This window comes from Hippopotamus amphibius, chromosome 10, assembly GCF_030028045.1.
Source record: "Hippopotamus amphibius kiboko isolate mHipAmp2 chromosome 10, mHipAmp2.hap2, whole genome shotgun sequence".
NCBI classification, from domain to species: Eukaryota; Metazoa; Chordata; class Mammalia; order Artiodactyla; family Hippopotamidae; genus Hippopotamus; species Hippopotamus amphibius.
The window spans coordinates 109400972-109424054 of NC_080195.1; the positions used below are offsets into that span (position 1 = coordinate 109400972).

Consider the following 23083-nt stretch of genomic DNA (forward strand, 5'->3'; position numbering starts at 1 on the left):
TGGTAGATTAAATATGGTATCTTATTTTTAAAAAATATTTATTTATTTATTTGATTGCACTGGGTCTTAGTTGTGGCAGGCAGACTCCTTAGTTGTGGCATGTGAACTCTTAGTTGAGGCATGCATATGGTATCTAATTCCCTGACCAGGGATGCAATCTGGGCTCCCTGAATGGGGAGCACTGAGTCTTAACCACTACGCCACCAGGGAAGTCCCTCAAATATGGTATCTTACTGTTGTAATGTTGTCTGTTAATGTTCTTTGTCTCCCTTCCCCTACGCCCTTATACTGTGTCTTTTAAAATAATTTTTGAAATTTTATAAAGTTTTTTTTTTATAAATTCCCCCCTTTCGCCTTTAATTAGGTTTCATTATTGTCATAACCTGTTGCTCTTAAAAGAAAAAAAAAAACATGGAAACATTTTTATCTCTGGAGTTCTTGAATTTTCCTTAAATGCCATTACCGTACGTCACATAAAGTAAGCTCACGTTCTCAGACGCGGTGTCAGTGGGGCACTGAGACGCGGATCGTACTTAAACGAGGGCCCCGAGTCCGTCCGGCCGCCCGCAGGGTTCTGCCTCCAGCCTCTACTGCTGAAACAGCCCTCTTCCCACCCTGTCCTCCCCCCGCCCCCCAACCGCGCCCCCGCGAGCCCTGCAACCCCACCAGGTGTTCCCAGGGCACGCGCGCCATCTCGGATTATCCAGGCGCTTTCGTGCGCGGCCGGGGGCTAATCGGAGGGAAATCGCACCCACTCCGGAGAAAGCCACATTCTTTGCCGGGCCCGTAACGATGGGAAAGGCGCTCTCATCTTGGAGAGCTCTCTCCGCCGCCTTCCACCGCCTGGAAGCGTCGCTGCAGCCCCACCGCCAGTTTGAGCATCGCGGCCGGGGACTCTGGGCGCCCGCGGTCCAGCACCCGAGGCAGGGATGGTCCACAGGCGTCAGTAACCGCCCCCCAGATCCCGCGCCGCTTTAAAAATCGTGGACGTGAGATTTTCAGCAAATCTGGAGACCTAGATGCTGGCGCACGAACCAGAAACCCCAGGGCCGCGGAGACCCCAGAGGGGCGGGAAGAAGCCAGGGACCCCTCATCTCCAGCATCCGGCGGGGGAGACCCTGGTCAAGGGAGTGCGGCCGACGCCCAGGACCCCTGTCCCACGTGCCCCCGCTCCAGGCTTTGCGTGTCACTTCCCGCCGGCCCCTCCCCGAGCTTCCTCGCCCCCGCCCCTGGCGATCCTCCCTGGGTTTCCTTTGTCCCCTCCACACCCTTGCCCCCGACTTCCCGATTTCCCTCCTTGACTTCGTCCCCTCCCCCCGCGGCGCTGCCTCCTCCCAGAGCTTTGCTTGTCCCCTCCCGGAGCTTCTCCGGTGCCCTCCCCACCATCTCCCGGGTTTCCCGTGTCCCCTCCCTGCCCCGCCCCCGTTTTTAAACCTGGCGCCGAGCGCGCGGGTAGGTGAGCGCCCTCGCCCGAGCGGTTAGAGGCGCGCCGGATCGCCGGGGCTCCGCTGGAGGGGCGCGGGCTCCGAGGGCACCATGAGACCCGAGGCGGCGGCCGGAGCCCGGGAGGCGCGGGGACGCGTCTGTCACTGCCCCGGGGACGGTCCCCGGGGACCACCGTCGCCGCGAGGGCCCGAGAGGTGAGGGTGTCCCCGCGGCGCATCCATGCGGGGAGCGCAGGCAGGATGCTCCGGCCGCGCTGAGGCCCCGAACCCGGGCGGAGCCCTGGAGCCCGACGGCTACGCCGAAGAAGTTCATTAGACAGAGACAGGGACGCAGAATCTTCTCGGCTCCAGAGCGCGGTTCTGAAGTGCGGAGGCCCAAGAGGTGCCCGGCAGTGGGCCAACGCTTCGGTTTCTAGATCTGAAACCCACCGGGCTGGGAATGGTGAAATCTTCGGGGGGCCCCTCGGCGAGCCCTGCAGGGGGTCGCGTCACGTTGACTGTCACACTCTTGGTGACATTCTTTGTTTGCCGTGTGCACAGGGCTCAGCGTTCGCTGTCCCCGGGCACCAGCCGTTTTGAAGGTAGTAAAGTTAAAATCAAATTAGCAGGGGAGGTGTGGAAGGGGCTGGGTGGCCAGGCAGCCGGAGAGTGGAAACCCTTTCCTACTTTTTGCATCGTGAAACTCTGTAGACTCATCTCTGTGCAGTTAGAAATTAATGAGCGACAAAGTAGCCAGCTACAGCCGGGAGTCTGAACTGAAGAATCCAGCCAGGCTGGGAAAGAAATTCCTCAAATAATGTGTGTCACATTTGGGAGTTCTCAAAGCCCAATGAAGGCAAGAGAACTGGGAATGTGGCAGGAAAAAATAAAACAAAACAAAACAAAACACAAATGGCACTTGTTTAATCCACAGATTGAGAACTTGAGAGAACATTCTGGTGTGTCCAGTGACTCTTAGGCAGACATTAGAAATAAGAATGATAATCCTTATGAACTAATTTTGAAAACAAAATGCTGGGGTTCACTCTTGGTCCCTGTCCTTCCAGCCAAACACCATGGAGACCCTGGATCCTGACCCCCCAGGATGCCGAGGCCACCAGAACTAGAATTGAGGTAAGGTTAAATGTGGGCATTGTAGGTATCAACCAGTTCAGCCAGGAAGTGGCACCATCTCTAAAATAAAGGGAATATGAAAGGCCTCCTCGGCCAGTCCCTCCCTTGGTCATCTAATACAGAAGTGCCTTGGGATCTGGGGGTACAAGCCTGGCCAGCCGTGTGTTGATCAGATCTGAGTCGTATAGAGATTGGCTCTTGCTTCTTTTCTTGAAAAGCAAAGCTACTGTGGCAGAACTGTTTCAAGGGCATTGTAAGAGGTTTCTTCTATGTTGGGTTTTCTCCTTCCTCCTCCTCTTCTTCCCCTTCTTTTTTTGGTGGTGACCTTGAATTGTATATTAGTTCCCAGATCAGCGATTGAATGCCTTCTGGGCCACGGTAGTGAAAGTGGTGACCACTGGACTGCCAGAGAATGCCCTTTTTTTTTTTTCCCTGCTAATTAGCAGGTAGAGGAGGGGACAAGACTGCCGCTGTCCCCTGCACCTTAGAGAAAATCTGAGTGCACCATTAGCACTGGGCTGATGCCACAGAGCAAATACAGGCAGAGCCCTGTCTGGGGTGCCCAGAAGGGGCAGTTAAAAGTCCCCACCCGCCGCCTGGCCCTTTCTGAAGCTCTTTGGGCCCAGTCTGCAAGCACTCCTGGGGTAAGTCATGTTGTCTGAGCAAACACTCCAGCTGAGGGCTCTGTGGGTGAAGATTAATCGCCACCACTATTCTTTTGTCTCATGCATTGGTAACTAAATTGCTTTATACTTGCTGGAGTAATGACTTACTTTCATAGAATTTGCCTGTTCTTTGTTATATTTTAAAATATAGATTAATGACTTTCAAAATACTGGAGTATCAGGCTGGGAAGGACCACTAGGTAACACCTGTGGCAGAAGGTGCAGTTATTTTTAGTATAAGACTCTCAGGCTCAGACCTTTCATGTATTTTAATATTTAGACTCCTTTATTAAATTAGTCTGAATAACAGGAGTTTTAATTCAGTTACTATTATTTAAAGAGTGAAGCAAATCAAATCTATATTAAATTAATGAGGAATATGATTTTTTTAGCCCTAATTATTCTTACATGCAATATTTAAATAGTGGGGAGTAATTCATTCTTTTGCATTCAAACTTAAGTTGTTAAACATGAGATTTAAAAGATGTTTGGGAGAAAAAAAATATCCAATTTTCTTTTAAATGAAACGTATGTGGAGCCTATCAGTTGTTTGCAAGAATAAAAATACAGCACACTTTCTGATTTAAGGTAGTCTTTTTTTTCTATTATGATGAGAAGGCCAGTTGCGAGAAAAATGAATATTGCTTGCAGAAAAATGTTAAGCTATAACAACTTTCTACTGATCATCAGCAAGGCACCATGGATGAAGTCGTGTCCATGGATATTTTTGTGGGGGTGGGTGGAAAGTGGGTGTTCGTGAGGGCTGTAGAGCTCGCTGCTCGGCTCCCCTCTGGCCAGCTCTTTGCAGAGCCTGATTAGCCAGGCAGAGCGGTCAGCAGCGGACGACCACAGACCCGGAGTGCCGCGCTGGTTTCCCGGGAGCCGGATCTGAAGCCTGGTGAGAGCAGCCGGGCGCGGGGAGGGACCGCTTCTTACTCAGCAGCGCCCTCTCCCGACAAAGCCGGAGAATTCCTCGGCTCCTGAGCTCTGTTGTGTATTTCTTTATTTTTTAAATTAATTTAAAAAAATTTTTGGCAATTTATTTATTACTATATTTTCTTTCTTTAATCTTTTTTCCTTTTAAAAAGTTTTATTGAGATATAATTGACATACAATAAACTGCATATATTTAAAGTGTACAATTTGATATGTTTATATTGATTTAATATGTGTAAAATAGGTGACTAATAAGAAAAACATATCAAATTCTTGTGTATTTCTGAAGACATGGCATTGGCCGAGGTGGGGTGGGGTGGGGTGGGGTGGCAGTGGGGACTACTGCCTAGTGACCTGTACCACATTGCAGGCAAGCAGATCAAAATGAGAATACCATATAAATTCGAGGGAAAATCTCAAGACCCTGTGTCCTGAGCAGCGGGGTCACCTTCAACTCATTTGGTTCCCCTACCACTGCTTGGGAGCTGTCTCCCTCCCCACCCCCTGGGAAAAAGGAATGACAGCCCAAACCTGCAAGGGAGGCAATTTCCTAGGGCATGTCAGGGACTGTGTTCTCCTGCCCCCGTCCTTCCATCTTCCAGGCTTCCTGCATCCTAGCTCTACCAGAGTCAGAGGCATGCGTGGGGAGCACATGGCGTGATCCTCACAAAACTCTAATTTGTATTTCTTCTTTCACACTTATCCCTTTAACATAGTATGTAGCTTGTACACATTTCTGTTACCCTGAATTATCAGAGTGTAAATATTTAGATGTTTCGGTCGTCAGAAAAACACTTTTAATACGATTTGAGGCATGAAGTTTTTTGTTTGTTTTTAATATTTATTTGGTTACACTGGGTCTTAGTTGTGGCAGGGGGGCTCCTTACCTGTGGCTTGCAAATTCTTGTTGGCATGCATGTGGTATCTAGTTCCCTGCCCAGGGATCCAACCCAGGCCCCCTACATTGGGACGCCGAGTCTTAACCACTGGACTACCAGGGAAGTCCCTTGAGGTGTGAAGTTTTAAAAGCTGTGTATGTTTGTGGGGTAAAGTTTATAGAGTTTATAAAGGTGTGCTATCTGTTTCACAGAGTCTTTTTAAAATTCATCACTTAAAGGAAGCTATTTCTCCATACTATGCAGCACTGCCTTTTTTTTTTTTTTTTTTTTGCCTGCACGGGGTCTTAGTTGCAACATGTGGGATCTAGTTCCCAGAGAGGGATGGAACCCTGTCCTGTGCATTAGGAGTGTGGAGTCTCAACCACTGGTGTCCACCAAGGCTTGCATTGTCTATTATATCCTCTCCCATCACAGGGTGTAAAATCACCACTGACAGCACGGGATCGCTTACAGTGCTAGAGCAATTAGAGATATTTTATAATTACGAACAGAGCTTAACACAGAGGTGATTTCCTGGAGCCCCCAAAGAGTGAACTTCATTATGGAAGAGATTTTGTTCCAAAGAGCCTCATTATTTCCTTTAGCATTTTATAAAAATAAAGCTGGTAAAATGTTAAGGAGCCTTATGGTTTCAGATCTTACTTTCAAGTTGTTTTTGAAGCCACACGGCTTGTGGGGATCTTAGTTACCTGGCCCATGGCAGTGAAATCACAGATTCCTAACCATTGGACCATCGGAATAACCATGTTCAAGCTTTTAATCCAGGCTGAGTTATTTTTCATGTATGGTGTAAGATGGGATCCAGTTTCATTCTTTTGCTCATGGCTGTTCAGTTTTCCCGGCACCATTTATTGAAGAGACTATCCTTTCCCCATTGTATATTCTTGACTCCCTTGTGACAAAAAAAAAATTTTTTTTTTCGGCCATGCTCTGCAGCATGTAGAATCTTAGTTCCCTGACAATGGATGAACCTGAGCCCCTTGCAGTGGAAGCACAGAGTCTTAACCACCAGACCACCAGGAAAGTCCCCATTGTTGTAAATTAATTGACAATATACGCATGAGTTATTTCTGGGCTTTCTACTGTGTTCCACTGATCTATGCGTCTGTATTTAGGCCAGTGCCATACTGTTTTGATTACTATAGCTTTGTAATATAGTTTGAAATCAAGAAATGTGATGCCTCAAGCTTGTCCTTCTTTCTCAAGATTGCTTTTGCTATTCAGGGCCCATGCCAAGTGGTCTCCAGCCTTTTGGATGCAACTGAATGTCCTTGGAATCTTTCTTTCCTTTCCCTTCTGGTTGGTATTACTTTAGTTCAAATTTCTATCACCTCTTGCCAGGTACCTCCAAGCCCTTACTTCACCAACCTCAGCTATGCTCTGCTCCCAGCAGCCAAGGTGATCCATAAAATACAGATCTATAGTTGAACTCCCAGCTCAAAAATTAGTAATGGTCTTGAATTATGTCTCCAGAATGAAACCTAGACTCAGTAATGGGTATTCAAGGTGTTTAGTATCTGGACTCAGCTTCCTGTTGAGCCCTTTTACCAATGCCATCTTTCATTTGTTCCACCCTGGGCTCCACCTTTCCCCACCTGTGCGCTCTACTTTCCTGCCCCTGGGAATTTGATACTCTGATCCACTATAAATGGGCCCAGGACTGCATACCCAAGTGCACTGATGTCTCTGCCAGGCCCCCCATGAGCCCTTTTCTGATTCTCCTCCTCACTTAGAATAGTTAGCATCTTACTGTTTGATGCTTTGTAGTGTAGTTAGTTGCCACCATGTGTGTCTTTCCCCATTAGATTTAAAATGCATGAACTGGGACTTCCCTGGTTAAGAATCCGCTGGCCAATGCAGGGGACATAGGTTCCAGCCCTGGGCCAGGAAGATCCCATACGTCATGGAGAAACTAAGCCCAAGCGACACAACTACTGAGGCTGCACTCTGGAGCCTGTGAGTCACAACTGTTGAGCCCATGGGCCGCAACTACTGTAGCCCACGTGCCTAGAGCCCATGCTCCACAAGAGAAGCCACCACAATGAGAAGCCTGGGCCCCACAACAAAGAGTAGCCCCCACTCGCCACAACTAGAGAAAGCCAGTGCACAGCAATGAAGACCCAACTCAGCCAATAAATAAATACATTTATTAAAAATAAATAAATAAAATGTATAAACTGGGGGACTGTGTCTGATTCATCTTTCCATCTTGGGATCCCTCACATTGCCTGGGACATCGTGACAACAGTGAGAAGAGGGGCTTATCAAATAACTGTTAAAGTGTTTAAACTGTCTACAATTGGAACTGATGGCAACAAGTGCAGGCTACTAGATTTTACTTTTAAAAACTTCAGCTTCCTGCTTCCGGCCTGGAGTGTATAGAATTTAAGCCATCTCTCAGAAGTGTATGGTAGAGCTAAAGAAGGCGGCCACCAACCAAGGGTCATCTGAAATTGTGATTGGCTAATAATCCCAGGACAAAATTAGAGATCACTGCTCAAGCATAAGGCCTCTACAAAGATGTTTGATTTAAAGGCTTGGGCTGAGTATGTTGTGGAATGGGCTGCAAAGGACCTGTATGGCTTCCTTACAACAGTTATTTTGGCCCTAACTCCATTGTTTCTAGCTAGTGCTGTACTGTCTTGGAAATTGGCCAAGATGATTGAGGCCAGGGAAAAGGAGCAAAAGAAGAAACAAAAATGTCAAGAAAATATTGCAAAAGCTAAAGGACTAAAAAAGCATTGAAGGAATGAACAGGCTCTGCAACCAGAGGAAGATCGTTTGGAAAATTATGCAGCTTTGGAAGGACCCATTAAGATTTCTTTTCGGATCTTATGACAGTATTACTTAGTAAACGAAGTTTGAGCATGTGGAAGAATCCTGTTAGTTCTCACCTGTACTGTAGCAACTTTTAGGCTTCCGTGTAGAAGTCTGTTGACAGTTACTGTAAATTGGCATTTATTATGCTACAAATTCTTTACAACTGACAGTCATTTGCCTTTTTGCAGCTTATGTACTAAAATGAAAACATCTTGTGGAGAAAAATGGCTTTAGATTTTGAACTCTATTCAAGTAATGGCTTAAAATGGGGTCCTGTTCTGGACAAAGGAGATTAAGAATGTAAAAATCAGAATTGTCCTGAGGTGAAAAGTGTGCTTTGGCTTAAAAGAGATATAGTGTGTTAATTACATCTTTTATCATTATTACTTATTTCTTGGAGTAGAATTATTTCTGGCTTCCTCAAAGCAAAATAATATTATTCAATGAGTACTTCTAAAAAAAAAGAACTTCAGAATGCTACTTTCAGAGGCTTCTTGACTGTGTCTGTGTTTGTATATGTCTATCTTTACAGCTCGAGCCTGGGGGTGACCAGCAAACCTTTGGATCAAAGGGAGCCTTTGGGTTTCAGCATCCTGTAAGGTAATATCTGACTTCACCATAAGAAATACATTTCCTTTCAATATAAACATTAATATATTTCAGCATCTTCAAGTGTATACATTTTCAACAAATGGAAAATAATTCAGTATATTCCCCAACATTATTTAGTTATTATTGCCCCAAGGAACTTCAAGGAAATGTTATTGGATTTCTGGAATCCATTCATTCATTCATTCATTCATTCAGCATTGCAGTTGCAAATTGCAATTGGCTCTCTCTTTTCCTTATACCTTTTATTTATACCTCTCATTACATATTTTACCTTGTGTTAAATTTAATTGCATATGACTTATATATGCATATCTGCTTTCGTTTGTTTTTATTTTGCCGCACCACGGGGCTTGCGGGATCTTAGTTCTCCGACCAGGGATTGAACCCAGGCCCTCAGCTGTGAGAGCGTGGAGTCCTAACCACTGGACCACCAGGGAATTCCCTCATATCTGCTTATTTACTTAGATATTTAGGTACATTTCTATTTTTCTCCCAGGATATAAGTTAATGTATTGCCGTGTGTAATGTAGACCCCCTAAATGTAGGTGTGGAGTAAATGAGGGTCTGGATGGATGCTGTACCATAGCTGGATCCTCTGGCCTCTCAGTAGTTCTTTCACGGTCCTGGTCCTGGCGGTGATCAGGACCCTCACTGCCTATCCCCGCCTTCCCCAGCCTTCGGGGGATTTTAGTTCCCTGACCAGGGATCAGACCTGTGCCCCCGGGAGTGGCAGTGCAGAGTCCTAATCACTGAACCGCCAGGGAATTCCCTGTATCCCTCTTACATTTCATCGATTTTAGGCAAGTGGTTAATGCTCCGGACTTTTATCCGTTTCTCTATGTCTGTTTCTCTCCTATTTCTCTCAGCCTGTCTCTCTCTAGCTATTACTTCCTTCACCAAAATAAACCTAGCCTATGCTGTCACCCCTCATCAGAGTATTTTTACCCTGGTTGTTCTGGAAGACTAGAAGCTTTAATAAAACCCAAGGATACGAATTGCCAGAGATGAAATTTAGAGCCCCTCAAACTGGTCAAAGCGTGATTTTTGGAAAAAGGAAATTTTCCTAGTGTTTCACATCAGTGGTCTTCAGTCTTCATAAAATCACTAGGAAGCTTTAAAAATACAAGGGGTGATTCCCGTGGGGGTTCTGGAGAAAAGCACAGGTATCTGCATTTTTATAGGCTTCCCAGTCGATCCCGATGTGCGGCGGGGGTTGGGAGCCACCGCCATCCTTCAGCCCCGTGAGCCTTCACCTGTACACCTTCCCCTGGGGCCTAGTGTGGGGTTCACTACCAGGTGCCGCCCCCTGCCCACAGTTTTGTGTTCTGGTGACTTAAAAATACAAAACAAAACAAAACACCATATGCAGTGAAGGCAAAATCAGAGAGGAAGATTGGGAGTTAGCTGCTTCTAGGGAAAAGGATCCTCTCTAGATGTGGCTTAAGGCTGTTTTCAGGTTGATTAATGGGGTATTTGTTTCTTAACTATTAGACTTTACCTACCCATTTCTAAGCGTCAAGAGTATCTGCACAGTTCTGGGGAGAAGGTGCTGGCCAGTTTCCCCGTGCAAGCCACCATTCACTTCTACAACGATGAGTCCGATTCAGATGAGGAGCAGGAGGAGGACACCCCGCCCTCCGGCCTTCAGTGCCAGGAGGTGGAAGACGGCCCAGGAGGAAAGGGCAGAGACCGGCTGACAAATCCAGCACGGCAGCCCCGAGGCTGCGGTGGCCTCGGTGGTAAGGGTCTGCTCCCTGACCCTGACTCCACGACGGAGGATGCTGCGTGCCTCTCATCCAAATAAATCTGTCTCTCCTGCACCAGACCTACATCACATGTGCCTTGGGGGACAGCCCTTGGGGACAGCCATGCCAGGACACTTTGCGTTTCAACTGGGTGTACAAGGACTTGACTTTCTCTAACCAGCACCCCCCTCACAGCCAGGACTCAGCTTTTACTCCTTCTCCGAGTGATTCTTTGTGCGTCAGTCATACCTTTGAGAAAGGATTCTTAGGTCCGAGAGGCTTGCATCCACATGGGTTGTTATCAGGTGGGGCCAACTTCCGGAGCACATTCAGCAATGTCACTGTGCCAACCAAACGACAAATTACTCCACATCAATTAATAACCCACCCATGCCTCTCCCTCAACCTGAGACCCCTTACTGGGCTATTTCCACTTTTGTAAAAATGATTCAGATGTTGTCCAAGGTTGATGTGATTTGCTTAGTGGCATTCTGAAAAAATATATATTTATGAAAAGCACACAAACACACTGAATAATTTCCATAGAAGTAACAAAAATAAAGAAATAAGGATTTGGCGGTGGGGGGACCATTCTGGATAAAAACATATGATGCTTGTCTAAGGGCTGTGTGTATGAATAGAGAGACGAGCTTTAACTCTTAGTTGGGAACTGCTTTGGGCTTATTACTTGAATAGGATAACACTGTTTTCAATCAAAGTACTTAATGTAATATTATTTTCAGCTGTTTGTATTTTGATGACCAAATGAGTGTATTCATCAAGGTTTTTTACTGAACTATTTTACATGCGGTTGCCTTCCCAGTTTCTGCCTGAAATAAATATTTTGAGAGACAAAATTGTTTGATAATCAACTTTTTGTCTGACATTTTAGATTCAATTAGTGCCTGCTTTAAAGTTTTTAAAAGTTTGTCAGGATTTTTCTATATTTAACTCTTTAAATTACATTTGTGGTTTTTTAAGAAAGCAGAAAAAGTATAAAAATGAAAGCAGGAATTCTGTGGTGGCTCAGTGGTTAAGAATCTGCCTGCCAATGCAGGGGGCATGGGTTCGATCCCTGGTCCAGGAAGATCCCATGTGCCAGAGAGCAAATAAGCTCGTGCGCCACAAGTACTGAGCCTGTGCTCTAGGGCTGTGCTCCACAGCAAGAGAAGCCCTCGCACTGCAACGAAGAGCCAATGCAACCAAAAAATAAATTAAAAAAAAATTTAAAAATTAAATTAAATTAAAAAAAATCCTCCCCTCCCCCCCCAAATCCCCCCCTCTTCAGGATCCTTAAAAAAAAAAAGAAAACAAGCAAAATGGCCTATAAGCTCAACGCCCAAATAATCCATTAATATTAAAAAATAGGAGGGGGACTTCCCTCGTGGACCAAGGGTTGAAAATCCGCCTTTCCATGCAGGGGACCAGGGTTCCATCCCTGGCTGGGAAGCGAAGATCCCACGTGCCCTGGGGGCAACTAAGCCCGCGCATCACAACTACTGAGCCACGGGGCCCCAACTAAGACCTCACACCCCCCAAAATAAATAAATAAATATTAAAAAAATATATAGGAGGGAATTTCCTGGTGGTCCTGTGCTTAGGAGTCGGTGCATTCACTGCGGAGGACACAGGTTCAATCCCTGGTTGGGGAACTAAGATCCTGCAAGCTGTAGTGAGGCCAGAAAGTAAAATAAAATAAAATAAAAAATAGGAGCAATATATGCAAATATTCCAACAACCCAAATAGTGGAGAAAAGTATTGATGTATGTTGCAAAGTAGAAGTCTCCTCTCCTGTCCTCCACCTTCTCTGTCAGAAGGTAGCCAATATCAATTTTTTTTTTTATTGCACTATCCCTTAAAAATACTTTTTAGAACTTTTTCTCTTTAAATGTTTTTCTTTAAAAAATCTTTGGATGTAGAAAACAAACTTATGGTTACCAAATGGGTAAGGGGGGAGAGATAAATTAGGAGGTTGGGATTAACATATACACACTACTATACTTACAACAGATGACCAACAAGGACCTACTGTATACCACAGGGCACTCTACTCAATATTTTGTAATAACCTATAAAGGAAAAGAATCTGAAAAAGCGTATATATGTGTCTGAATCATTTTGCTGTATACCTGAAACTAACACATTTTAAATCACTGTACATCAACTAAAAAAAAAAAAAACTATTTGATATTCATCCAGGTGTCCATGACTTGGACAGTAGGAGATGTCCTCCATGTGACACATCACAGTGAACTTAAAGCAAAGGGATTCATCAATAAATATATTTGCATATTATTATTACCTGAGTAAAATTCACATTTGAGCAAAAAAATTTTTTTGTTTTTCTTTAAAAAATATTACCTCACACTGGTTAGAATGGGCATCATCAGAAAATCAACAAACAGTAAATGCTGGAGAGGGTGTGGAGAAAAGGGAACGCTCTTGCACTGCTGGTGGAAATGTAAATAGATACAGCCACTATGGAGAACAGTATGGAGTTTCCTTGCAAAACTAAAAATAGAACTACCACATGACCCAGCAATCCCACTACTGGGCATATACCCAGAGAACACCATAATTCAAAAAGACACATGCACTCCAATGTTCATTGCAGCACTATTTACAATAGCCAGGACATGGAAGCAACCTAAATGTCCATCAACAGATGAATGGATAAAGAAGATGTGGTACATACATACTGTGCAATATTACTCAGTTGTAAAAAGCAATGAAACTGGGACATGTTTAGAGACATGGATGGACCTAGAGACTGTCATGCAGAGTGAAGTGAGTCAGAAAGAGAAAAACAAATATTGTATATTAACACATAATATGTGGACTATAGAAAAATGGTAAAAATCAACTGGCTTGCAAGGCAGAAATAGAGACACAGATGTAGAGAACAAACATATGGACACCAAAGGGGAAAGTGGGGAGGGTTGGGGCAGAATGAATTGGGAGACTGGAATACCAAATTGTACACTCTAAATATATGCAGTTTATTGCAAAAAATAAACAAATAAAAAGTTAAAAAAATATATTTTTATTATTTAATTTTATTGTTTCATTTACTGTTTAAAATACCTTTCTGCAAACTTAAAACAATTCTTACTGGGCTTATTTCAGAAAGGATTTAAGACAGCCTCCTATTTTGCTGGATTTTTAACAATCACACTAGAAGTCTTACCCTTACTCTCCCTTCCTGTGATGCCTGGGATGGAGTTTAAGTCAGCACATTTGGCTTTGTTTCATTTTCTTAATAAATCAGTTTTAATGAAAAAAAAAGACCTGGCCCAATCACCAGTTTACTGTGAAGAAACCAAACCTGCATGCCGATGGCACCAGAATTTTAAATGTGCTACGTGGTAGACTTTTCTTAAATCACCTAGAATATGCCCAGCTTAGTGCAAATAAGGAAAATGGGACCCTTTAGCCAGGGCGGTGATGGCATCACAGGTCCTGGGACTGGGGCATTTGTGACACGGGAGATGGTGCATGCGGGGCTCCTGGGTTCTTGCTGGTGACTGTGGTGGCCTGAGTTGGCTGCATAAACGCTCAAACCTGAGCGAGCTCCACACTTTGGATCGTGTATCCCCATCATTAAAAAAAAAAAAATTAGGTGGGGAAGATAAATTAGGAGTTTGAGATTAACGTATGCACACTACTATATATAAAATAGGTACACAAGGACCTACTGTATAGCACAAAGAACTATACTCAGTATCTTGTAATAACCTATAATGGAAAAGAATCTGCAAAAGAATATACGTGTGAAAAAGAAAAAGAAAGAAAAAGAATATACGTGTATCTGAATCACTTTGCTGTACACCTGAAACTAATACATTGTAAATTAATTGTACTTAAAAATAAAACATAAGAATAAAAACTAAAAGTAAAAAAAAAAAAAAAAATTGAGCCTGCACCCAAACACTTATTCACTTATAAACTCTACCTTATGTTGAACCTTTTGAAATTGCTGATGTTCCGTTGTTCTGACCTACAAAAAATAGCAATTTCATATGATGACATACTATCAGACTAATAGTTGTGCACATTATAAAGTGTACACACACTACAGATTTTAAAGGATAATCCACATATCAAACAATCATTGTAAACGTAATTTTAATAATTTTAAAATATTTTTGCTTTCATTATATACATTTATTATATAGTAAATATAATTTAATATTTATCTCACAGAGAAGCATAGAGTCACATGAAAGAGACACATCATGCACTTAATAAATCACAATATTTATTTTTAGTACCATCTGTCAATTTTGCAGAAGATTTTGTTGACGTTTGATGAGTATATTTCTATCTTCCTTTATGTCAACTTGTTTTTGGAAACCAACAGATGTTGGTTCCCAAAAAACAAGCATTTTTGTATTTTTATTTGGCTACATAATATATTTATGCTTTGGCCAAAGGATTCCAAAATACACTTAGACTTGTTGGAAGATTTAAAAACATTTTAAATGTTTTTGTTTTCTGTCTGAAGGTATTCAGACTTGGTGGGTTTTTTAAAAGTAGCACCAATTTCAGCAGAAAACTCACCTAATCGTAGAAACAATTCCAAACACCCATTTTCACAAGGCTCTTCTTCATAGCATGAGTTTCTTTTGATCTAACATTTTTCCACTCATTTTTAAGAATATCATCTTTGGGGACTTCCTTTGCAGTCCAGGGGTTAAGACTCTGCACTTGCAATGCAGGGGGCTTGGGTTCGATCCTTGGTCTGGGGAAATAAGACCCCAGATGCCCGTGGTGCAGGCAAAAAAAAATTATCTTTGCATCAAAGAAACAACTCTTTGTGTGTGTTTATGTTGTTAAAATATTTGCTAACTGGCCTGTTTCTAACAATCACTTATCCCACAAAAAAATCAGAAAAACATAAAAATCTTTTCAGTTTAACATTCTTAAGTGCTTTGCCAAAAAGATTTCTGCTAACTTGTGTTTAGTTCGAAATACTGTTGGGGTCACTCCTCATATGATGATAAAAGTTTGCAAAAGTCCCCTGTTTGAAAGTTCTTATTTTTATAAAATTAACCACACTGTCTAACCTTTCTGGAGTCAGGAGCTACCACTGGCTTATGTACATACATTCTACAGCAAAGCAGGAGAGAGGGAAGATCAAAAGACTGTTTTCCTTTCATACTTTCACACGGGCTTAATCAGGGATTTTCTCTTTTTTTTAATTACTTTTTTTTTTTTTTTTTTTTTTTTTTGGCCGTGCCCTGCGGCTTTCGGGGTCTTAGTTCCCTGACTAGGGATCTAAGCTGGGCTAAGGCAGTGAAAGCTCCAAGTCCTAACCACTGGACCTCCAGGGAATTTCTCTTGAAAAATGTGCATCTCTGGCCACACTTGCCTCTGTTCCCACGTGGAACCAATCAGCTGCAGCTGAGTCAAGGCTGCCCCTTGTTGAACAGCCTAGACTTCTTCAATTCTCCACAGTCTCTTAGGCGTTCCCTATCGCCCACACTCTCCATTTCCATTCATTTACAAGAAGAAAAGAAAAAAAATCCCTTTGATGGTATTTTGTAAAACCTGCATTTCCCCTTCAATGTATTTCCTGCAATAGCTTGCCTAGTAATGATGCAGTGTGAAAATGGCATACAGACGTGGGGTGCCCTCTTTTACCTTTCCTCTGGAATCTCAAACATTCTAATCAAAGTAGCCACTCCAAGCAATGGTTACACTTAGCCAGGTTTCCATAAAACATATTATTTTGAATGCTATGCTTCAGGTTGACTTCCCTGACACATCTTTCTTTCAGTGGCTCATACAAAGTAGCTCCTAAAGACTCTTGCAAACACCACAAGCTGAAACATGTTAGAAATGTTTTTGAACTTTCACCCAGCTGTATTGCAAACCTTCCACACTGACTAGTTTGTTGTAATATTTGTTTCTTCAAATTTCCACCACCATTTTCGCTGAGTCTTCCAACCAAACTGCTAACAAAAGAACGCATTTCATCTTGTTGTTGTATTGTTTCCTGTTTGCTATTTAAAGCAGTTTTACTGTGGTAGGAACAAAAAGTGTTATCCCAGTGGTAGGTTTCTTTTTGAACGTCTGTGTTAAACAAGAGATTGCAAAACAATCTGCTAAACATTTATCAAGTTTGACAAAATTTTGTAAAATACTAGACTGAGAATCACATGATATTATTATCTAATATATAATATATGCTTTGTTTGAGGTTCAATGATAATATGTTAATTCATTTTTTTTTATTGAGTATAGTTGATGTTAGTTTTGGGTGTACACACCATAACCAATTATTTTTCTTGATCGTTTCCATTATATTTTGCTACCTTCCCATCAGATTTTTCTACCTTGTTAATGTGGCTGAAGATGAGCTTGTGACAAAGTTTTCAGCCTTGTTATTTTCTTGTGATTTGCTTGTGCTTGCATTTCCCGTATTATTTGCAGTCCAATTTCTTGGGCAGAAATTGTTTTTATTGGGTTATAACTCATGTACTCTAAAATTTACCCTTTTAATGTGTACAGCTTAGTTTTTAGTATATTCACAGAGTTCCCCAACCATCTCCTCTAACTCCAGAATACTTTCATTATCCCCAAAAGAAACCCATATCCATTGTTGGTCATTCCCATTCCCCCAACCCTCCCAGCCCTTGAGACCTACTAAGTTACTTTCTGTCCCTCTGGATTTCTTTTTGTTGTTGTTGTTGATGATTTTTAAAAAAAATTTTATTGGAGTATAGTTGATTTACAATGTTGTATTAGTGTCAGGTGTACAGCACAGTGAATCAATTATACATATACACATATCCAGTCTTTTTTAGATTCTTTTGCCATATGGGTCATTACAGAGTATTCAGTAGAGTTCCCTGTGCTATACAGCAGGGCCTTATTAATCATCTATTTAACATATAGTAGTGTGTACGTCAGTCCCAATCTTCCAATTTATCCCTCCCCCTACCCCCCACTACAGCTTTGCTTCCTACATCTGTGACTCTATCTCTGCCCCGTAAATAAGTTCATCTGTACCATTTTTTTAGATTCCACATGCAAGTGGCATCACATGATATTTGTCTTTTTCTGTCTGACCTACTTCACTCAGCACGACAATCTCCAGGTCCATGCACCTGCTGCAAATGGCATCATCTCGTTCTTTTTCATGACTGAGTATTATTCTATTGTACATATGCTCCACATCTTATCTGTTTGTTTGTTTATTTATTTACATATTGCAATCATCATTAATTTTATTAAAGGGGTTTGGAGAATTTAAACTAATATCCCTCTGTGGATGACGTGCATAACAGATGCCCTTTTTAGCTAAGCAGAAAACCAAAGCACCACCCCCCCAAAAAAAATCAAAATAATTCACCCGAAAACATTAAAGTATTAATAAGCTCTGTAAATACAAGTGAATGTGCTTTTCATTAAGCATGTATGGCGGTAAAATAAGACAATAGAACCAGAGTGCAGCAAACTCAGGGACCTGATAATCCTTGAAGCTTCCATCCGTGTTTGAATGCCAAGGGCAGTTTTCCGCAGAAGGCCTTATCTAAATTAAATCTGTGGTGCACTGCATCAGGGCCTCTTTAAAAATATGGGAGGGGTGAGGGGAAAAAAAGTGGAACGCTTCACGAATTTGCGTGTCATCCTTGCGCAGGGGCCATGCTAATCTCCTCTGTATCATTCCAATTTTAGTATATGTGCTGCCAACGCGAGCAGTCTCTGGAATTTTAATTCTGGATATTGGATATAAATGGAACCATACAGGGCTTCCCTGGTGGCATAGTGGTCAAGAATCTGCCTGCCAACACAGGGGACATGGTTCCATCTCTGCTCCGGGAAGATCCCACATGTGGTGGAGGAGTTAAGCCTGTGCGCCTCAACTACTGAGCCTGCGCTCTAGAGCCATGAGCCACAACTGTTGAGCCCATATGCCTAGAGCCCGTGTTCAGCAACAAGAGAAGCCACCGCAATGAGAAGCCCTCGCACCGCAACAAAGAGTAGCCTCCGCTGGCCACAACCAGAGAAAGCCCTCGCACAGCAACGAAGACCCAACGCAGCCAATAAATATAAATAAATAAATAAATAAATTTATAAATTTATAAATAAATAAGTGAATAAGTAAATGGAACCATACAATAGGTGGCCTTTTGTGGCTGGCTGCTTTCACTTAGCATAATGTTTACAAGACTCATCCCGTTGTAGCATGTGTCAGTACTTCATTCTTTCTTATGGCCGAATACTATTTCATTGTATGGCTAGAGCACCTTTTATTTATCTCTTCCTCAGCTGATGGACATTTGGGTTGTGGCAGTCTTCCCCAAGGATCCCTTGGCACCCTCCCCTGGGCTGCATGTACCCAGGTGCAGATCCCCGGGGCCTTGGTTCTACCATACTCAACTTCTATCCAATCCAGTTACCTTGGCTCAGGGGAAAATCATTCTGAATACAAAAATAAGCAAAACCTTGTTGTGCAAATTTCTGCACCTGGTCAGGCTAGAGACAGTGCTCCCCCCACCGAACTGGCTCCCCCTCACCCCGAGATGAGTCAGCAGAGCCTGACTCACAGTATATGACTCACTGCGCATTTTCAGTAGTTACCTTCCTGCAGGGGGAACAGAATATTTGTTATTAAGGAAGGCTGCAGAGAACTAAAATATGTGTCACCAAAGCCCATATGCCCATGGAATTTACTTTTCAGGACTTGGTGGTAAATTCTGGTGGGCTTCATACAAAGGAATTGGAGACTTTATTTTGGCTAGATTTTAAAGAGAGGCCTAAAACTGCTTTCTGAAATTATATAAAACATTATCGTTTCTCTTTATATTCCAGAGGGTTATGTGAAGAGGACATTGATGAGCTCAATTTTTTTACATGAAATTCCATGGCGATTTTATGATAAGCATTAAGGAAATTGAAAGCCTGCCTTCTTCCCTCCACCCCTCTCTTTTCCTGGCCACACTGCAGCTTGCAGAATCTGAGTTCCTTAACCAGGGATGGAACCCGGGGCCACCAGAGTGAAAGCACCGAGTCCTAATCGCAGGGCCGCCAGAGAATTCCCCCCTTCTTCCCTCCCCTTGATAAAAAAAAATCAAACTAATTTTTAAAGGTAAACTTTTTTTTTTTTTGGCCTAGCGGCATGCAGGATCTTAGTTCCTTGACCAAGGATCAAACCTGAGCCCCCCCTGCAGAGGAAGCGCGAAGTCTTAACCACTGGACCGTCAGGGAAGTCCCAATATAAACTTTTTATTGAAAATAATACACGTAGAGAAGATTACATATGTAATAAGCTTGATAAGTCTTTGCAAAGTTAATATGCTTATGAAAACAGCACCCTGGTCAAAAACAGCAATCCAAGATAGCCCCTGAGCTCCCTTCTGGTCACCACCACTTCTAACACTATAGAAATGTGAGGGGAGAACTGGGACCTTCAATTCCTGAAGATTCTGGAGAAGAAAATCTAAGAACTCTTCTGCAGGTTCTGATAAGTTCTCAGGAATTTATTAAGGTTTCAACAAACTCTTGAACTCATGACATCCCTTTACATACAGAGAAAATCCAATTACAGAAAGAGTCAAATCTGAGAACAGAACCCACGACCCACAAAACGCCCCCTTTCCAACAATGAGCCAGCCCTGTCCCCACCTCCCTGCCTCTGTGACTGGGTAACTTCACTGATCTCGAACGACTTAGTGGACCACGGGCCACACTCTTATCTGTCTCTGTAGCACATCCCTGCTGTGTGAATTATATAGACTCTACTAAGATTTTTCCATTATTTTATTTTGGACTCTGAACAGGCAACTGAACTCAGAGGTTTTTGTTTGAGGTTTTTTTTTTTTTTCTCACCTTTTTTTCTGTGATGGGAAGATGATATATTTAAATAAGAGAAAAACTACCATATGCAGAAATATCAGAGGGAGAATTTTCTACCTTCCTGCAGGGCGTGAGTCATGGCTGCATGACTCAATTTTGCAGAATTACTGGTGAAAGACGAATGTGTAAATAGGTGATTTTTTATGATGATTATGAAAATGATGGATGTTTATAAAAATAATTTGGCTGCCTTAGAGGTTGCTGGGAAAGTCTAAAATACAGTATTATTTTAATATTCCATTATATCATTACATAGTAATCCTTGCAAGCAGATTTTATTTTATAGTTTTAGATATTTCAAAAAGATGGTCAATATTGTAAGTCATTACCGAAATGCAAATTAAAACCACAATGGGATACTGTTATATTAGAATGGTTAGAATGGTTACAATTTTTTAAAAATTGAACTATACTTGACTTACAATGTTGTGCTAGTTTTAAGTGTACAGCAAAGTGACTCCATTATACATATGTATGTATTCTTTTTCAGATTCTTTTCCATTATACGTATTACAAGGTATAGAATATAGTTCCCTGGGCTGTATAGTAGGTCCTTGTTGGTTATCTATATATAGTAGTTTGTATCTGCTAATCCTATAGTGCTAATTTATCTATTCCCCTCTTCCTAGTTTTTTTTTTTAATAAATTTATTTATTTACTTATTGGCTGTGTTGGGTCTTCGTTGCTGCACACAGGCTTTCTCTAGTTGCGGCGAGTGGGGGCTACTCTTCATTGTGGTGTGTGGGCTTCTCCTTGCAGAGGCTTTTCTTGTTGCAGAGCACGGGCTCTAGGCGAACAGGCTTGCATCACTTCTGCACACAGGCTCAATAGTTGTGGCGCACGGGCTTAGTTGCTCCATGGCATGTGCGATCTTCCCAAACCAGGGATCGAACCTGTGTCCCCTGCATTGGTAGGTGGATTCTTAACCACTGTGCCACCTAGGAAGTACCTCCCTTTCCCGTTTGTAACCCTAAATTTGTTTTCTAAGTCTGTGAGTCTGTTTCTGTTTCGTAAATAAGTTCATTTGTATTATTTTTCAGATTCCACATGAGTGTATCATGTAATATTTGTCTTTCTCTGTCTCACTTCACTTAGTATGATAACCTCTAAGTCCATCCATGTTGCTGCAGATGCCAATATGTCATTCTTTTTTATGGCTGTGTAATATTCTAGTGTGTGTCTGTGTGAGTGTGTGTGTGTGTGCGCGTGTGTGAGTGTGCGTGTGTATCCCACATCTTCTTTATCAATTACTCTGTCGATGGACACTAAGGTTGCTCCCATGTCTTGGCTACTGTAAATAGTGCTGCTAGGAACATTGAGCTGCATGTATCTTTTTGAACTAGACTTTTCATCTTTTCCGGATATATGCCCAGGAGTGGGATTGCTGGATCATGTGGTAATTCTATTTTTAGGTTTTTAAGGACCCTCCATACTGTTCTCTATAGTGGCTGCACCAATTTACATTCCAATCAATAGCATAGGAGGGTTTCCTTTTCTCCACACATTTTCCAGCATTTATTATTTGCAGACTTTGATGATGTCCACAGAATGGTTACAATTTTTAAAAGACAGATAATAACAAGTGTTGCCAGGGATGTGGAGAACCTGGACCCCTCATACATCATTGGTGGGAATGTAAAATAGCTAACAGTTTGGAAAACAGTGTGGCAGTTTCATTAAAAAGTTAAACATAACTTTACCATACAGCCCAGGAATTCCACACCTAGGAATCTACCCAGGAGAAATGAAAACATTTTTCCACTCAAAGACTTGTACATGAATGTTCATAGCAGCTTTATTCATCATAATTCCAAACTGGAAACAAGCCAAAGATCTATCAACTGGTGAGTGGATAAATAAAATGGGAGACGTCCATGTCATGGTATATTATTCAGCAATAAAAGGAGTGCAATGAAGTTTTAATACATGTTAAAACATGAGCAGACCTTGAAAACATCATGCTAAGTGGAAGAAACAAGATACAACAGATTATACTGTATGATTCCATTTATATAAGGAAATGCAGATTTATGGTAACAGAAAACAGAACTGGTTGCCTAGTGCTGGCAGCGGGAATAGGGATTCACTGTAAGGGCACAAGGAAACTTTTAGGAGTGATAGAAATGTTCTAAAACTGGATGATGGGGATTGTTGCACATTTCTATAAATTTACTAAAATCATTCCATTGTTCAGTGCCAATGGGTGAGTCCAGTATATAAATTACACCCCAATAAAGTTGTTTTAAGAAGCTTAAAAGCTTCTATTATAACAATAGTTGTATCTTCTTCTTTAGCCACTGAACCACTATAGGAATAATACAGTCTTTTTCTTGGCATGAGAAAATTTACATTTTGAAAAGTAACATAAAGAAAAAAGTTCTAAAGAAATCCTTTGGTTCCTCCTTTGGCACTCTTAGTTTTTGACTCTCCTGGGTTTATCAAGGTTGCTGTCTTCCGCACACTTGCAGTGACCTCTGAGCCATCCATCACATAAAGGTAAAGAGGTCCCAGGTGTGCTTTTAGGATGATGACTCCAATTCCAAAGTAAGACATGACAGGAAGACTGGTGGCTGAGATCCAGGTCATCATTAGGCTAGATATTTCTGAGTCTCTTAAATTACTTTAAACCCCAAGATTGTGTTACTGAACAATGTAGTCTGTAGTCCGGCCAATACCCAGATTTAAGTGAGGTGTAAGACTTCAGTTATCACCAATACCAAAGAATAATGGTCACCAACGATCATAATTTGGGTCTCTCCAAGTACATCAAACTGTATACCTGAAAATTCACAGGTTTTACGTAGTTTTCTACAACACTATGCAGGTCCCTGGCAATAGTTTCAGCTACCATGTGGATCATTAAAAGATATTTTTAAATCTTTGTTTAAAAATACATTTCTTGTCAACATATAATAAATATAGAAAAGTGAGTAATTTATAAGTGCTTGATGAATTTTAAAAGACAACATCCCCTTTAAAACTC

At 42.1% G+C, this 23083-nt stretch overlaps 2 protein-coding genes and 1 non-coding gene across 3 annotated transcripts; 2 read left to right on the top strand and 1 right to left on the bottom strand.

The window, feature by feature from the left end:
* The first annotated feature begins 1470 nt into the window (after positions 1–1470).
* RIPPLY3 (ripply transcriptional repressor 3) lies at positions 1471–11086 on the top strand. Its single transcript, XM_057697264.1, has 4 exons — positions 1471–1640; positions 2492–2558; positions 8411–8478; positions 9982–11086. Exons 1-4 carry the CDS (start codon positions 1537–1539, stop codon positions 10292–10294), a joined length of 552 nt encoding a protein of 183 aa, XP_057553247.1. The 5' UTR covers positions 1471–1536; the 3' UTR covers positions 10295–11086.
* On the top strand, positions 7429–8015 carry LOC130830208 (small integral membrane protein 15-like). The gene has a single exon (XM_057697265.1). The coding sequence runs from the start codon at positions 7579–7581 to the stop codon at positions 7801–7803; it is 225 nt and encodes a 74-aa protein (XP_057553248.1). The 5' UTR covers positions 7429–7578; the 3' UTR covers positions 7804–8015.
* Positions 11087–17836: 6750 nt separating the features above from the next.
* On the bottom strand, positions 17837–17943 carry LOC130830694 (U6 spliceosomal RNA). Its single transcript, XR_009047862.1, has one exon. It is a non-coding gene; the product is annotated as a U6 spliceosomal RNA (small nuclear RNA).
* Between the last annotated feature and the right edge of the window lie 5140 nt (positions 17944–23083).

What these genes read in the sequence shown, in the direction of transcription:
- RIPPLY3 (XM_057697264.1), top strand. Translation starts at nt 1,537, where the DNA reads ATGAGACCCGAGGCGGCGGCCGGAGCCCGGGAGGCGCGGGGACGCGTC. An exon ending in CCACCAGAACTAGAATTGAG is followed by an intron (nt 2,559 to 8,410) that starts GTAAGGTTAAAT and finishes CTATCTTTACAG; the next exon opens with CTCGAGCCTGGGGGTGACCA. An exon ending in GGGTTTCAGCATCCTGTAAG is followed by an intron (nt 8,479 to 9,981) that starts GTAATATCTGAC and finishes CTTAACTATTAG; the next exon opens with ACTTTACCTACCCATTTCTA.
- LOC130830208 (XM_057697265.1), top strand. Translation starts at nt 7,579, where the DNA reads ATGTTTGATTTAAAGGCTTGGGCTGAGTATGTTGTGGAATGGGCTGCA.